The sequence below is a fragment of the Puma concolor genome, chromosome A2 (genome assembly GCF_028749965.1).
Source record: "Puma concolor isolate L17-30 chromosome A2, mPumCon1.1.hap2, whole genome shotgun sequence".
Classification (NCBI taxonomy): Eukaryota; Metazoa; Chordata; class Mammalia; order Carnivora; family Felidae; genus Puma; species Puma concolor.
Window position 1 is genome coordinate 34,244,717 of NC_141668.1, and position 14,968 is coordinate 34,259,684.

Genomic DNA, 14,968 nt, shown 5'->3' on the forward strand with positions numbered 1-14,968 from the left:
CTGAGGGGAATGGAAAAGGCATAAATTTGCTTTAGAAAAGAGAGTTGCCTTGGGGCTTTATTTTGTAATGGGACTAAGTGCAGTGAGTCCTTTTAGGTGGAGGCTCCTAAAGGATTAAGACTTAAAAAGACCTACTGGTAAAGTTTTTAGTGAGCTTTTTAAAATTTGTTTTTAGGGGCGCCTGAGTGGCTCAGTCAGTTGAGCATCCAGTGTCGGCTCAGGTCATGATCTCATGGTTAATGGGTTTGAACTCCACATCAGGCTCTGTGCTGATGGCTCAGAGCCTGGAGCCTGCTTCAGATCCATGCTCTGTCTCTCTCAAAAATAAACGTTAAAATTTTTTTTTAATTTTGTTTTTAATTAAAAAAATTTTAAAGATTATTTTTCAAAAGCCAGTAACATGTAGGTATAAGTAGAAAGATACCTTTGTTCCTACTTTCACCCCCAGCATTCCTGAAGTCTTACTTCCTCAGGTAACTCTTCTTTTAGTGTTTTCTAGTTTCCTTCCAGATGTCATTATTTCACACTTCTAAAAATATTTTTAGGTTTTTGCCTTTCAAAGTTATTCTTACTTTTGATACATATTTCTGCAGCAGTTGAAAATTTTAATAAAAAATGAGCATTCCCTTTGAGTCAGCTACTTCTAACAGTTCAAAGATGTCTCCAGTTTTTGTTATTCTGTTAATATGTTCAGTTATCTTTAAATTATAAAATATTTCAGACATTCTAAAAGGTATGGCAATTTCTCTCACTCCTGGAGATACCACTTTCCTGTAGTTGGTATTTATTATTCCTATGCATATCTTTATATTTTTATTGAATGTGTGTGTATCCCCAAACCAGATAGTGTTACTTTGAATGTTTTTGAGCTACAGTCATGTACTATGTCGATCCTTTTAAACTTACCATTTTACACTATGCCTAGAACATAATAAGTGCTTAATAATTTACTTTTTTGAGCATTAAAAGGTAATGATGATGGAGAATTTTTATATTAAAGTGCTACATTTAGGGGCGCCTGGGTGGCTCAGTTGGTTGAGCGTCCAACTTTGGCTCAGGTCATGATCTCACAATTTGTGAGTTCAAGCCCCGTGTTGGGCTCTGTGCTGACAGCTCCGGAGCCTGGAGCCTGCTTCAGATTCTGTGTCTCCCTCTCTCTGCCCCTTCCCTGCTCATGCTCTGTCTTTCTCTGTCTCTCAAAAATGAATACATGTTAAAAAAAATTATTTTAAAATGCTACATTTATTATCTTCTTCACATCTTTTCCTTTTTACCTTTGGTATCACAGGTGGAGCAGTAATGTCAACAAGGAAAGAATAATGAGAATATAAAATGATCTTTTTTCTCATCTCATTCATATGCTTTCAGTTACAGTAGTTGGAAGAGGAAAATTGATTAGAGAAGACTAGTTAGGCTAGCAGTGTATGTATGTACTAAGATGGTTTTATTTGGTTTTCTCCCAGGAATTATCATGCACCTTTTATCAATTAAAGTTAGGCAGTTGGGAATTTGACATATATAATATTTCAGCAACTTAGTGTTCCTACAGAAAAAAAAGTCAGATTCTCCTCCCCACCCCCAACAAGTTTTCATTCCTTTGTTGAAGACGAAAGTGATGTGACCTTCATCTTTGCAAAGGGAACACTTTATAGCCAGAGACTATAAAACCTGTAAATTATAAGGCATTACAGAGAGGCCTACAGTGTTTTTCACATACAGGTTTTCTTTCTTTGAAGCAGAAAAAAGTTCTGGTTTTTTTTCCTTAATATTAGCAAATATTTCTTAGTTTGAAGAGAGAGATTTCCACTTAAGACCTTATTATAGAAATGGCTTTACCTAAATTTAATGGGTTGTCTTCACTGCCTCATTGTATCTTTGTCTTCGTGTCACATTTCCTGTGCTCCTCTTCAGTCCTAGATCCAAACCTAGATCAGTTGAACCATTTTTTTTTCTTTATATGACCAAACCACTCAGTGCTGTTGGAGAAAATCAAACGACTCCAGGGATTTGTATCATTAATGATTTGAGAATTCTAAGGTCTGCTGGCTCTTGTCCTTTCTTAACAGTCATTATCTATCTCTTCCTGTCCTGTTTTGGATAGTGGCTATTTAAAACTTCTTCTTGGGGTGTCTGAATGGCTCAGTCAGTTGAGCATACAGCTCTTGATTTCAGCTCAGGTCATAATCTCAGTGTTCGTGGGATTAAGCCTTGAGTTGATAGCATGTAGCCTGCTTGGGATTCTCTCTCTCCCTCTATCTCTGCCCTGCTCACATGTCCTCTCTGTCTCAAAATAAATAAATAAACTTAAAAAAAAAAAAACTCAACTTTTTCTTACTCCTCAGGCCTGATACCTCATCTTTTCTTCTCTTTATTCTAGCTCAGTGCTTGTTTGATTTCTCAAAGGCAGAATCAGAGAGTCATTTTTTAATTCTTTTCCATCACTTCTTAAAGCAGCTTTAAATTCTAATGAATTTTGGAATTTTTGGCATATCCTTTTGTATCCCTCTCTCTCTGTCTCCACTGCTCTTGCTCTGACTTTTACATAAACATCTATCCTCATAACTGGTCTCCCTGCCTCCTGTACCACTCTAAACAGTGATACCTGTGTTGTTTTTGTAATACAAATATAATGATGTCAATCCCTGGCTCACACAATGCAGTCTGTATTTTGTAATTTCTTCTGATAAAGTCCAGGTGTAACTATTTTCTATTTTTTTCTGAAACCATTATTACTAAGAAATTCCCTTTAGTTATAAAGTATATGATATATGTCACTATGAGCAATACTTTAAGCATATGAAGGTGGCAATGATTTTTCTTTTGGTGGGGAGGCTGTTAAAAGCTTGTTTTTATATTTACAGGCCTTAGCGTAGATTCCAGCTTTCGGTATGGATGGACTCCCCTTATGTATGCTGCTAGTGTTTCTAACGTAGAGCTGGTTCGAGTCCTGTTGGATAGAGGTGCTAATGCAAGCTTTGATAAGGGTAAGATGTTTTAAACATTTAAAATATGTGAATATTTGCTGTGTATATATCTGTGTAGAAGCCTAATTATAGTCTTTTTAGGGGTGGTGATGTACATTTTCCATGTTCTGTTTTTATATATTCACTTTAAAATAAACCTTTGTCCTTGAAAAAAAATAAGGTGAGATGTTGCAGTAACTTAACTGATTATGTTTACTGTGATTTTCTTGATTCCCAAGCAGCTATTACATGAAGTGAAAAAAATTAAAGCAGTTTGAAAAACAAACCTTCGTATTAGTTTTATTATGTAATCAAAATACAAAATCAAATTAAAAATCATAAATATTTTGGAAAAACTCTTTCCAAAGAGGTAGTAGATTTCATTTGTATTATCTTAATAACTGGTTAAGTCATTACATACCTCTAACTGTGTTGCAGAGTTTGAGTTATTTTTAAAGGAAAAATGCATTGAAAGAAAACATCAGAAAGCTGATAGTTTTGTCAAAAATTACTTGAAAATCAGTCTTTAGGGGTGTCTCGGTGGCACAGGCGGTTAAGCATTAGACTCTTGATCTCTGCTCAGGTCATGATCTCACATTTGGTGTGTTCATGCCCCTCATCGGGCTTTGTGCTGATGGCATGGAGCCTGCTTGGGATTGTCTGTCTTTCTCTCTGCTCTCCCCTGCTTGTGCTGTCTCTCTCTCTGTGTCTCAAAATAAATAAATAAACTTAAAAAAATGTTTTTATAAAGAAAATCAGTCTTTAGATTTTAAAACTCAACTCTGAATTATATCACTTAAGGTTGTTTGAGAGGTAGCTTATTAAATCTATATATGTTTTATTGTTAAATAATTTCTACTCAGTACTACTTTGAATGCTTTTGAAAAAATGAGCGTATGTGCAAATCCAGATAAATTATTTTATTGAATTATTCCAGTAGGCAATTAAATTCATTTCATAATTCAGATATAAATTTCATTTTAGAACTAATTTTCACATTAATTTTGTACCTGTGTTAGATATTTGTAAAACCATTTCTATGCTGTTTTCTTATCTATGTATTTTGTACAAATTCCTATCTTATCATTAGTTTTAATCTGCTGCTATGATAGGTTTTTCTTTTTATTATGTCATTTAAAAATATCACCCCTTGGGGCGCCTGGGTGGCTCAGTCGGTTGAGCGTCCGACTTCAGCTCAGGTCACGATCTCGCGGTCCGTGAGTTCGAGCCCCGCATCGGGCTCTGGGCTGATGGCTCGGAGCCTGGAGCCTGCTTCTGATTCTGTGTCTCCCTCTCTCTCTGCCCCTCCCCCATTCATGCTCTGTCTCTCTCTGTCTCAAAAATAAATAAACGTAAAAAAAAAATTTTTTTTTAAATATCACCCAATGAGGGGCACCTGGGTGGTTCAGTTGGTTAAGCATCTGACTCTTGGTTTCAGCTCAGGTCATGATCTCCTGGTTCATGAGTTCAAGCCCCACATTGGGCTCTGCTTGGGATTCTCTCTCTCTCTCTCTCTCTCTCTCCCCCTCCCTCCCTCCCTCCCTCCCTCCCTCCCTCTCTCCCTCTCTCCCTCTCTCCCTCTCTCCCTCTCTCCCTCTCCCTCCCTCCCTCCCTCTCCACCCCTCTCTTGCTCGTGCTTATGCTTGTTCTCTCTCAAAATAAATAAACTTAAAAAAATTTTTTTAATAAAAATTTAAAAAATACCACTCAATGAAAGCAGTACTTAGGAATGAGATTTATGAAAGTGTATAAAATACTCTGCTCAAAAAAATTAATAGTTTTCTTACCTACAGAGAATAAACTGATGGTTCCCAGAGGAGAGGTGGATGGGTGGGGAGGAGGGGTGAGTTAAATAGGTGATGGGAATTAATGAGGACGTTTGTTGTGATGAACATCAGGTGTTTTATGTAAGAGTTGAATCACTAACTTGTACACCCGATACTAATGTTACGCTGTATATTAACTGGAATTTAAATAAAAACTTAAATTAAAAAGAAAGAAATAAAAGCTTTCTTTCTCTGCTTCTTGTAATCAGAGGGATACCTTACAGTTATAAAATGTAGTAGTTTATATTTTTCACAGCATGTTTACATAAATTCTTTTATATATTCAACAGTAGTCCCACCAGGTAAGGAGGGAAGATTCCTATCTATAAATTAGGTCTTCTGAGATGTTAAGACATCACTGGAGTGACAGTTTATCAGTGGCAGAATTGAGACTAGAATCTTTATGCCTGATCAATATTAAACCACTGATGTAAACCATAGCTGTCATGGCCTATTTTGAATTCCCCTATTCTTACCTGAAAAGTGTTTTTGTTTTTTAATATACTGTGATCTCTGCTTGTGGCATACAGGCCAAGAGAAGAAGATTTTTAGGAAACAGGTGATTTCAGAGAGATCAAGTAGAAAATGACCAAAAAGAAACCAAAGGATATGGCAGTTAGTTCATTTTCAGTAGGATGGTCTGGATAAAAACCAGATTTCACTGAGATGTCAAATGAATGAGAAATAAAGAAGTGAAATCAGATAATACCAATTCCTGTTTTTTAACTGCAAGTTCAGCAAGGCAAATTTTAGTCAGCCAAAAACTATTCACCTCCAGACAGCATCTCTACATAGAGTCCATGTTATTACCCCTTCCCTATTTTCTTGAAGAAAAGGGAATAGGGAATGGAAGTTAAGAAATGAATTGTAGATGTATTTTGGAGATTAAGGCAGTTCATCTCTGATGTCATTTTTTGGTGAAGGAAGACAGTTATCTACTAAGAGTAAGAGATTTGGAAACAAGTTATAAAATGTTAAGAGTATGGTAAGTATTTAGAATCTTTTGAATGGTCAAAGAAGTCTGTTAGATATACTTCTTGATGTTGGGGGGGGTCCTCACTTTTCTTTACAGATAAGCAAACTATTTTGATAACTGCATGTTCTGCACGTGGCTCAGAAGAACAGATCTTGAAGTGCGTAGAACTACTGCTCTCAAGAAATGCTGATCCAAATGTTGCTTGTAGGTAAGAGCCTTAATACGTATTCAAAAATTATGGATATTTTTATTTGATTATTAGCCTGTTAAACATTTGATAGCATGATTTTTTAAAAATCATGAACAATTTGTGTTTACTTGGCCATTTAGTTGAATGAAAATAGGTCATACAGTCATGGTTCCAACTGTATAAGATTACCACAGGAGGGCATATCATGAAGGTAGTCTTTCAGATTTTAATTTTTAGAGGAATGTTCTAAGAATTTGAAGTGAGAAGGAAATGAAGACAATGAACTATATCATTTCCTATGAATCATATACTCCAAGGAACAGTTAAGCTATAATATGTAAACCTTTAGTATTCTCTCTGTGTAACAGTTACCTGCTAACCAATTCTACACAAATATTAAAAATTTCAAATAATACATTGAAATGTTTTAATTTTCCTAAGAATTTTCCAATTATGTTATTTCATATAGGTAACAGTGCCCAGATGTGTAGAAAACAAGCTGTAACTGTATCTTGGATCTGTTGAAATGTCAGTAATTTAAAAAATAAATCAGAAAGCTTAAAATTTCTGTTACTAACTTCTTTCTTAACCTGGCTTTATCTTCGTGTTAAATCTCTTTCTGTTTTATTTATTCTTCAAAACTAATAGAGTAGGAAGTAGGCTTTCTAACAGAAATATGTCTAGCATGAATAGAATTATTATTCATAATTCATTAATTCAAATAATAGTGCTCTAGTGCCTAATATATAGAGGTAACTTTACTTGATTATAGAAGTTTTTGTTTACCTGATTTAGTTTCTTTGACACCTAGACAGAAGGTGTCTGTTTTGTCTCCCAGTGGACACTTGGTAATAATCTGGAAACATTTTTGATTGTCACATCTGGGAGATTCTGCTGGTGTAGAGTGTACCGCTGACATACTGGGTAGAGGCCAAGGATGCTGCCAAACATCCTACAGTACATTGGACAGCCTCTCAAAACAAAGAAGTATCCATCTCAAAGTGTCCTGGTGCCAAGGTTGAGAAACTAGTGTGAGAAAAGTCAGGCTTATAGAGTGGATAATCAGTATTTAATGAATAAAGATTTTTTAAAGATCTGGAAAGAAACTACCTGCAAATTTTTAGCAAATTGATTCACAAGAACTTTTATTCTGTCATATATGGTATAATCCCTAGTTAGATATAAATTTTGAATTTGACTGTACTTTGGAATATGTCCAAGATACCTAGCTAAAGTAAGCCTCATCAGTGGGTTCTATAGTTTTAATTTTTACATTTAGAAGTGGGTTTTGATAAGAATTGCCTTTCTGGGTTCAATGGGAAATTGGTTTTTTTTTGGCTGGTGCTCTTCAATTTTTATTTTATTTTATTTTTTACTGCTTCTGCACTGTATTATAGAGAGTAAAGCCTTTACCCTCCCAGTCACTCACTGTCTTGAAACACACTGAAGGAAGGTCAAGCAAGCCATTGTTATAGGTTCTAGACTTTGCTGCTTCCAGAAGAACTAGAAGGTATTTTTTTTTGATACACAGGATATATTTGGGAAAAAAAATATTTCATTTGAATTAAAATAATATAACATTCGCATCTCAAGCTAAAACTACAGGGCAGCCACATAATTTCAAAACTGAAAACTGAAATTTCAAAACTGAATCTGAAAGAATATAAAATTTGGATGGATCTGTACTCAACTAAAATGGAGAATTATACAGCATGGTTGAAGAAAAGAACAATCTGCATTTAATTAACAAATATGAGAAATACCTGAAAAACTTTTCAATTGCTTTTATTTTCATGCTCAAATCATAAAGCAGTGAAATAATTGAATTGTGTTTTCTTGCATAAAATGAGGATCTTAATAGAGCTGAAAAGAATAAGTCATGGGAAATAGTGCTTTTAGGCTGCAGATTTTATAAGGATAGCATTAGTGAACAGATGGGGATAGTGTGGTGACAGCATACAAGAAAAAAATCTCAGGACACAGGGGGAGTGCAATAAGATTTGGTGGAATTAAAAAAAATTTTTTTTAATGTTTGTTTATTTTTGACAGAGAGAGAGAGAGAGAGAGACAGAGCATGAGCGGGGGAGGGGCAGAGAGAGAGGGAGACAGAATCTGAAGCAGGCTCCAGGCTCCAGGCTCCAAGCTGTCAGCACAGAGCCCAGCGCCAGGCTTGAACTCACAGACCGCAAGATCATGATTTGAGCCGAAGTCAGTCGCTCAACTGACTGAGCCACCCAGGAGCCCCAAGATTTGGTGGAATTTTATAGATAATTCATTAGCAGTGATAAAAATCAAAACCTATTAGAAGATCAGGAATTTTAGTTTCAATCCTTCTCCTTCCTACCCCTAACCATCTTTTCTTTGTTTTGCTTCTTTGAAAAATTTTTATAATGGTAAAATGTGTGGTAAGAACATAAAATTTGCCATTTTAAGCATATAATTTAGTGTATTTTTCTACTATAAACTTTTGCCCCAGGCATCTGAAGTTTGCAGCCTTTTGAGCACTGCTCACTTTTCTAGCCTGAGATCCGAGCTGAGCTAAGTAGAGACAAGCTAAGTAGAGACAAGTAACTTCCATTTACTTCCGATACCTGTGACTATCTACTTTTTTTTTTTTTTTTACCTACTGAATTGTTTTTTGGGAAATCACATTTGGTGTTTGTTGCTGTTTGTTTTGCTGAAACACTTTAATGCAGCTTAGTCATATTTAGCCCTAAACACAGGTGGCCTGCATTCATACTACTCGGAATTCAGCAATTGTGCCATAGCGTGGACTAATATTCCTTTTTTTTCTTTTTATACTGATAATGTAGTTACCAGTGACATTATAAATTATTAAAGTTTAAAAGGTCTATATTAGATTATTGGATATATGATAAAATTTGAAACCTTCAATCTAGCCTTAAATTTGGAGTTGAAATTTTTGTTAGAGTAATAATAGTAATTATAAAGTATATATAATTAACATTTCAGTTTTTAGGAATTGTGTGGGTTTTTTTCCCTCAGGTGTTCTGAAACATTTGCTTATATTAAAAAAGGATATGTATTTTTTTACATTAAGGGAGAAATTTTTCTGGCAGAGAAGTTTATTATATTCAGATTGCTCAGACATGAGATAAAGGTTTTGCAAAATCATGTGGCATTTTAATTTTCATAGATGTTTTTATTATCGTTGATAAGACAGTACACATTAACTGATATCCAAGGTTTTGACGTAATCATTGTGGGATTGTTAACTTATTGAATGTTACTGCCTGTGTTAATAGACAGAAAATATTCTGGGAAAAATTTTACTTTCTTTCTCAGAATATAAATTTAGTTGTAAATGTCACTGGAGCAGTTTGGTAGATTGAGGTCTAATTCTGGATTACAAGATTAACTTGTTTTTTAGTCATAAGTAAATATGTAACATATTTTTGCTCTGAAAACATAGACTGAGGGCACAATAATAGTCTCAGAAAGAATTTTTTAAAAGAGCTTATTTAGAAAGCAGTACTTGAAATTGTTATTTTGTGATTTTTTCCTTCATGTAGATTTTTATAAACCACCTATGCATATCCTTTGTGAATCTTTTTATTTACCTGTGTTTTCTTTATCACACATAGCAGCTTTGTTAGCAGTTTTATATGTATGCAAACAGTGACAAATACCTTAGTGTTGCCTTGCATTTAGGGCATGGCATTAATATTGCTGTTCATATACCTGCAAGTCTAGTTAGTCCTTTTGGAAGCACAGAATGGAGAGGATAGAGGTGAGAAAAGCTAGTTGATAAAAGCCCTTGACACTAACCTCTGAAAACACATGCATAGAAACCAAGACCTTAAAACAAACAAACAAATACCTTCCAAATTCTTACTTGACTTTGTTTTATTGGTGTCTAGCGCCAGTGGTAAGTGGTGTGGTGGCTGCTAAAGCTTCCACTTGGAAGAGACCCGTAGCATTTCTTCTATTTTATTGTGATCACATGGTCATATCTAGCTTCAAGGGAGTGAGGAAGTATAATCTTACTGTGCCACAGGGGAATCAGCAATATTGGGTGGACCGTTCTGATGATTTACCATGTCACCTTAAGTGTATTTTCTTCAGGGCATAACAATTGTATTTCCTTTTTACTGTATGTTCAAAGTAATAATTAATTTTGAGTTTTGAACATAAATTTGTGATGAGGAAAGTTGGTATTTATCTCAAACTTTTTCATTCACTTTTATATGTAATCTGTCCCTAATTTGTTCTTTATAATGTCTCTTAAAATTGGGGCCCCTGAGTGGCTCAGTCAGTTAAGTGTTGGGCTCAGGTCCTGATCTCATGGTTAGTGAGATATTGCCCTGCATGGGGCTCTGTGCTGACAGTGTGGAGCTTGCTTGGGATTCTTGCTCTCCCTTGCTCTCTGTCCTTACGCATGAGCACGTGCACACAGTCTCAAAATAAATTAAATAAATAAATAAACAAACATACATTACAAAAATGTTATAATGTCTCTTAAATTCTTTGCAACTTTGATATTTATAATTCTACCTTAAGGGGTACTTTAATAGCCTCCTAAATGACATTTTTGACGGTGCTATGTCTGTACTTTGGTCAGTCTCGTCTCCTGTTACCTATAGAACACACTTCCTTTTGTCTGTTAAGTAAAAGCCAAAATTCTCTGCAATATGATCCCACCTTAATTATTTCTCACTATCTAGTATCTAACTTCTTTTTCATTTTATTTCAACATTATTCCTCAGATACACAGTCATTCCTACCTTTATGTTTTTCCTTTTGTTATTCTTCAGTTTGGAGTATCTTCTTCTTCCCTCACTGTGCATTCAAATTGTGTCTTCAGGTGCCAGATTAATAGTCTATGATGCTTTCCTGTGTTATTAAGCCCACAAGAGTACTTTTTTTCATAAGCTATGATTTTGGATGGGTGGTTATCTTATTGAGGACACTCTTCTACATCTCATTGTTCTTTCATTGTTTTCCTGTAGGAAAGTCTGGATTTCCCTATGAGCCACTTGACTACCCTAGTACCATACATAGTTTTTTATTCCTTCACAGTTCTTTCATGTGATATTTATCAAGTTCTTATTGATTTTAATAGATTTGTCACGGAATGATCATTTGTCTCTTTTATTTCCAAAACATAACTGTGTTTGTGAAGTAATTCACAGTATATGTGAAGTAATACATTAATCCATTTATACCACAGAAAACATGAAACATGACTTAGATGCTGAATGTCTGGGTCCAAATACTATCTCAACAACTTGTCTAAGCTAATATAACCATTAAGTCTTTTTGAAACATTTCAGTCTCAGTTTCTTCTGTGATTGGTCAATGTGATACCTAACTAGCTAGCAAGGCAGCTGTGAGAATTGAAATAGGATGATGAATATGCAAATACTTAACACGCTGCCATTTCATAGTAGGTGCTTACCAAATGTCACATTTACTTAAATTGGTAGTATTTCCTGTGCTTTTATAAGAGCCACAATTTCTGAAATGCATATTTCTTATTGATTTATAAAATTAAACTGATGAGTTTATTTTACTGTTTTCCTTAAACGTTTTTACCATTTTAACAAAACGTGCATAAGTGAGCAAGTATATTCTTATCTTTTGTTTTGACTGAAATTTAAAGATGATAATTTAAGTATTTCAATATGATGAATATCTGGATCATTAGTATGGTGGGTTAGGGGTAAATGAGAGTAGCTTAGCAAGAAAGAAAAGATACAGGATGTTGGCTAAATGGGAAAGTCAGGTACGCTATGACTTCAACAGTTAGTCTTTTAACTCTCTTCTAACTGCTGAAAGAATGATTTTTTTTTTTAAAGTGAAGCTGTAGTTTGCCTAACACTCCTCAAAAAGATGACCCAAGTAGTGAATATAATATTTTCAAATGCTTTGTAATCAGAAATTATAATCTGTGGGGGTGTCTTGGTGGCTCAGTCGGTGAAGCATCCAACTCTTGATTTCGGCTCAGGTAACGATCTCATGGTTCCTGAGTTCAAACCCTGCATTGGGCTCTGCAGTGGCAGTGTGAAGCCTGCTTAGGATTCTTTGTCTCTCTCTCCCTTTCTCTCTGGGTCTCCCTGTTTGAGTGCTCTTTCTCTCTCAAATAAACATTTTTTTAAAAGAGAAATTATAATCTATCCTCTTCAGATGTCTCTCTTTGAACTTTGGTACTGATTAGGTTTAGGTCACCATATACATTTTCACACACAAAATCATTAATTTGAAATAAAAACCAACCATAGTTCATGTATTCTGACACATTTTTTCATATATCAGTTAACATCTCTGAAATTGGTTGTGTCTCCTGAAATTGATGGCGTCATACATCATATGAAATATGGTCAGTTTGTTACTTACCTATTTAGTAGTTTTGTCTCTGGTTATATTTTTTGAACTCAGCGTTGTCCAATGGTACTGGAAGTCCTGGAAGAAGTGAGCAGTGTAAAAATAACATTTTAAGGTTTCTATTATGATTGAAGTTTTTTTTCTTAAATATACTCTATTTCAGCGTTTTCCCACAAGAATAGGTTACTTTCTACATATTAATAGTTTAATAGTTTCTACATATTAATAGTTTAATAGAAGGATGGGTTGCTGACACATTGAAGCATTAGATAAAAAGAAATGATTTATCTCTCCATCATGCACCTTGTACACACATATACATGGTATTTTCATTATTTAGAAGCATACTGCTACAATTATATTTCTTTTTGAAAATTTTCCCCACATTCAAGTGTTACAACAGCCTCATGAATACCTACACATAGAAATGAATCCATTCTTGTTGGGAAAGTTTAATATCTCCTGTTATATGTCTCTGTACAACTGTGCACATTATAATTAGGATCTTCACTTAGTCAAGAATTTACTGGGTCTTAATCTTACCAAGATACTAATTTTTTTTAATTTTTTTTTTAACGTTTATTTATTTTTGAGACAGAGAGAGACAGAGCATGAACAGAGGAGGGGCAGAGAGAGAGGGAGACACAGAATCTGAAACAGGCTTCAGGCTCTGAGCTGTCAGCACAGAGCCCGACGCGGGGCTCGAACTCATGGACCGTGAGATCATGACCTTAACTGAAGTCGGACGCTTAACGGACCAAGCCACCCAGACGCCCCCCAAGATACTAATTTTTAATATCCATTGGTACTTATTAAAGCCTATATAAGACTTATTAAGAATAAAGAAAAAACATACCAAACTTCTGCATATCAAAGATACACCTCTTTTAGTCTTTGAAAAGCCATGTTTTGCCTAATGATTCTAATACTGCTTTAAATATGTTCAGAATAATACAGTGTAATTAAAGACCTTGTGCATCTTCCCCAGGGTCATATTCACTTCACTTCTTTCTTCCTTGGAGACAGCAAGTCTTATAATTTGCATGTATTTTTCCTGTTACAGTTGGGTTTTATATTAATATATAAGTATTTATATAAATATATATAGAAATAATATATTTATTTATAATTCTTTTTACAGTAAAACCTTGGTTTACAAGCATAATTCATTCCAGAAACATGATTGTAACCCAAAGCGCTTGTATACATCAAAGGAAATTTCCCCATAAGAAATAATGGAAACTCAGATGATTCGTTCCACAACCCAAAAGTACTCATATAAAAATGATGATGGGGCACTCGGTGGCTCAGTTGGTTAAGCATCCAACTTCAGCTCAGGTCATGATCTCGTGGGTTTGTGAGTTTGAGCTCCGCATCGGGCTCTGTGACAGCTCAGACAGAGCCTGGAGCCTGCTTTGGATTCTGTGTCTCCCTCTCTGTCTGCCCTTCCCCTGTGCACGCTGTCATTCTCTCTCTCTCTCTCTCTCTCTCTCTCTCTCTCTCTCTCAAAAATAAACATTAAAAAAGTTTTTTTTAAATGATTACAGTACTGTAATACAAAATTAAAGAAAAATAATCTGCACTTATCTTTGAAAACTTTTGTGGTTGATGTGAGGAAGCCAAGAGAGAGGAGGGTTATTGTATAGGACAACTTTCACTGTCATTAACAAAATCACTGCTGTCTATTGGCTCATTGGAATCTTTTTCTGCATGGAGGCCATTGTATATGTTTGCACAGATGTTGGCTACAGTGCAATATTAATAAACTCTTATTGTATACTGTATTTAATGTAACTGGCAAAAAAGGAAGCAGAGGAAAGGGCCTCTATCTGCAGGCAGCCTGACCTAGAATGAAGCAAAGCATTCCTAAGCTTACTCTTATATGGAAAAGCAAAGAACTGTCCAAAGAACCATAGGTTCTTTGAAGTGACAAAAAATACACTAGTGCCTGTTGTGGACACCTTGCAATGTTCTGAAAAATCACTGATTTCTGCCAGATACCGCAGCCTGAAACAGAGCATCTGAGCATGGGAGACAGTCATCCACAATCCCACAATGAGAGAGAGAGAGAGAACCCTTGGCTCATTTGTGGTCATGGGATGTTTGGCCTTACGTACTGCTCATACTACAAGATATCACACTCATTTATCAAGTTAAAATTTATTAGAAATGTTTGCTCATCTTGCATAACACTCATGAAACAAGTTACTTGTAATCCAAGGTTTTACTGTATTTATATAATTATCCACATGTACTTATATATAATCATCCATATATCTGTAAAAAATGTATTTTATCGTACATTTTCATTGAGATAGAATTTATAATGTGAAACGCAGAGAACTTAATGTGTACAGTTTAGAGAATGACAAGTAAATATACCCATGTAGCTCACACCCCTTTCAAAATATAGACCATTTTCCCATTACCCTAGGAAGTTCCCTTAGGTTCCTTCCAAGAGGATTCTCTGAACCATAGAGGCCACCACTGTTACTTTTTTCTACTCTGGTTAATGTTTCCTTTAGTGCATCATACAATATATATTCTTAATATCTGAATTCTTCACTCAACATAATAATTTTGAGATACATCCGTGTATTACGTATCAGTAGTTTGCTTCTTTGTATTGCTGATAAATAGTACAGTGTTTGAATATATCACAGTTTTT

General features: G+C 35.0%; 1 protein-coding gene across 1 annotated transcript in view; it reads left to right on the forward strand.

Annotated features, from left to right (window-relative positions):
- The window catches only part of ASZ1 (ankyrin repeat, SAM and basic leucine zipper domain containing 1), a 51,696-nt gene that overhangs the window by 1,767 nt on the left and 34,961 nt on the right, over positions 1 to 14,968 (forward strand). Inside the window, exons 3-4 of the mRNA XM_025929657.2 lie at positions 2,862 to 2,984; positions 5,862 to 5,973. Coding sequence (XP_025785442.2) covers positions 2,862 to 2,984; positions 5,862 to 5,973 — 235 coding nt within the window. The remainder of the gene's footprint in view (positions 1 to 2,861; positions 2,985 to 5,861; positions 5,974 to 14,968) is intronic.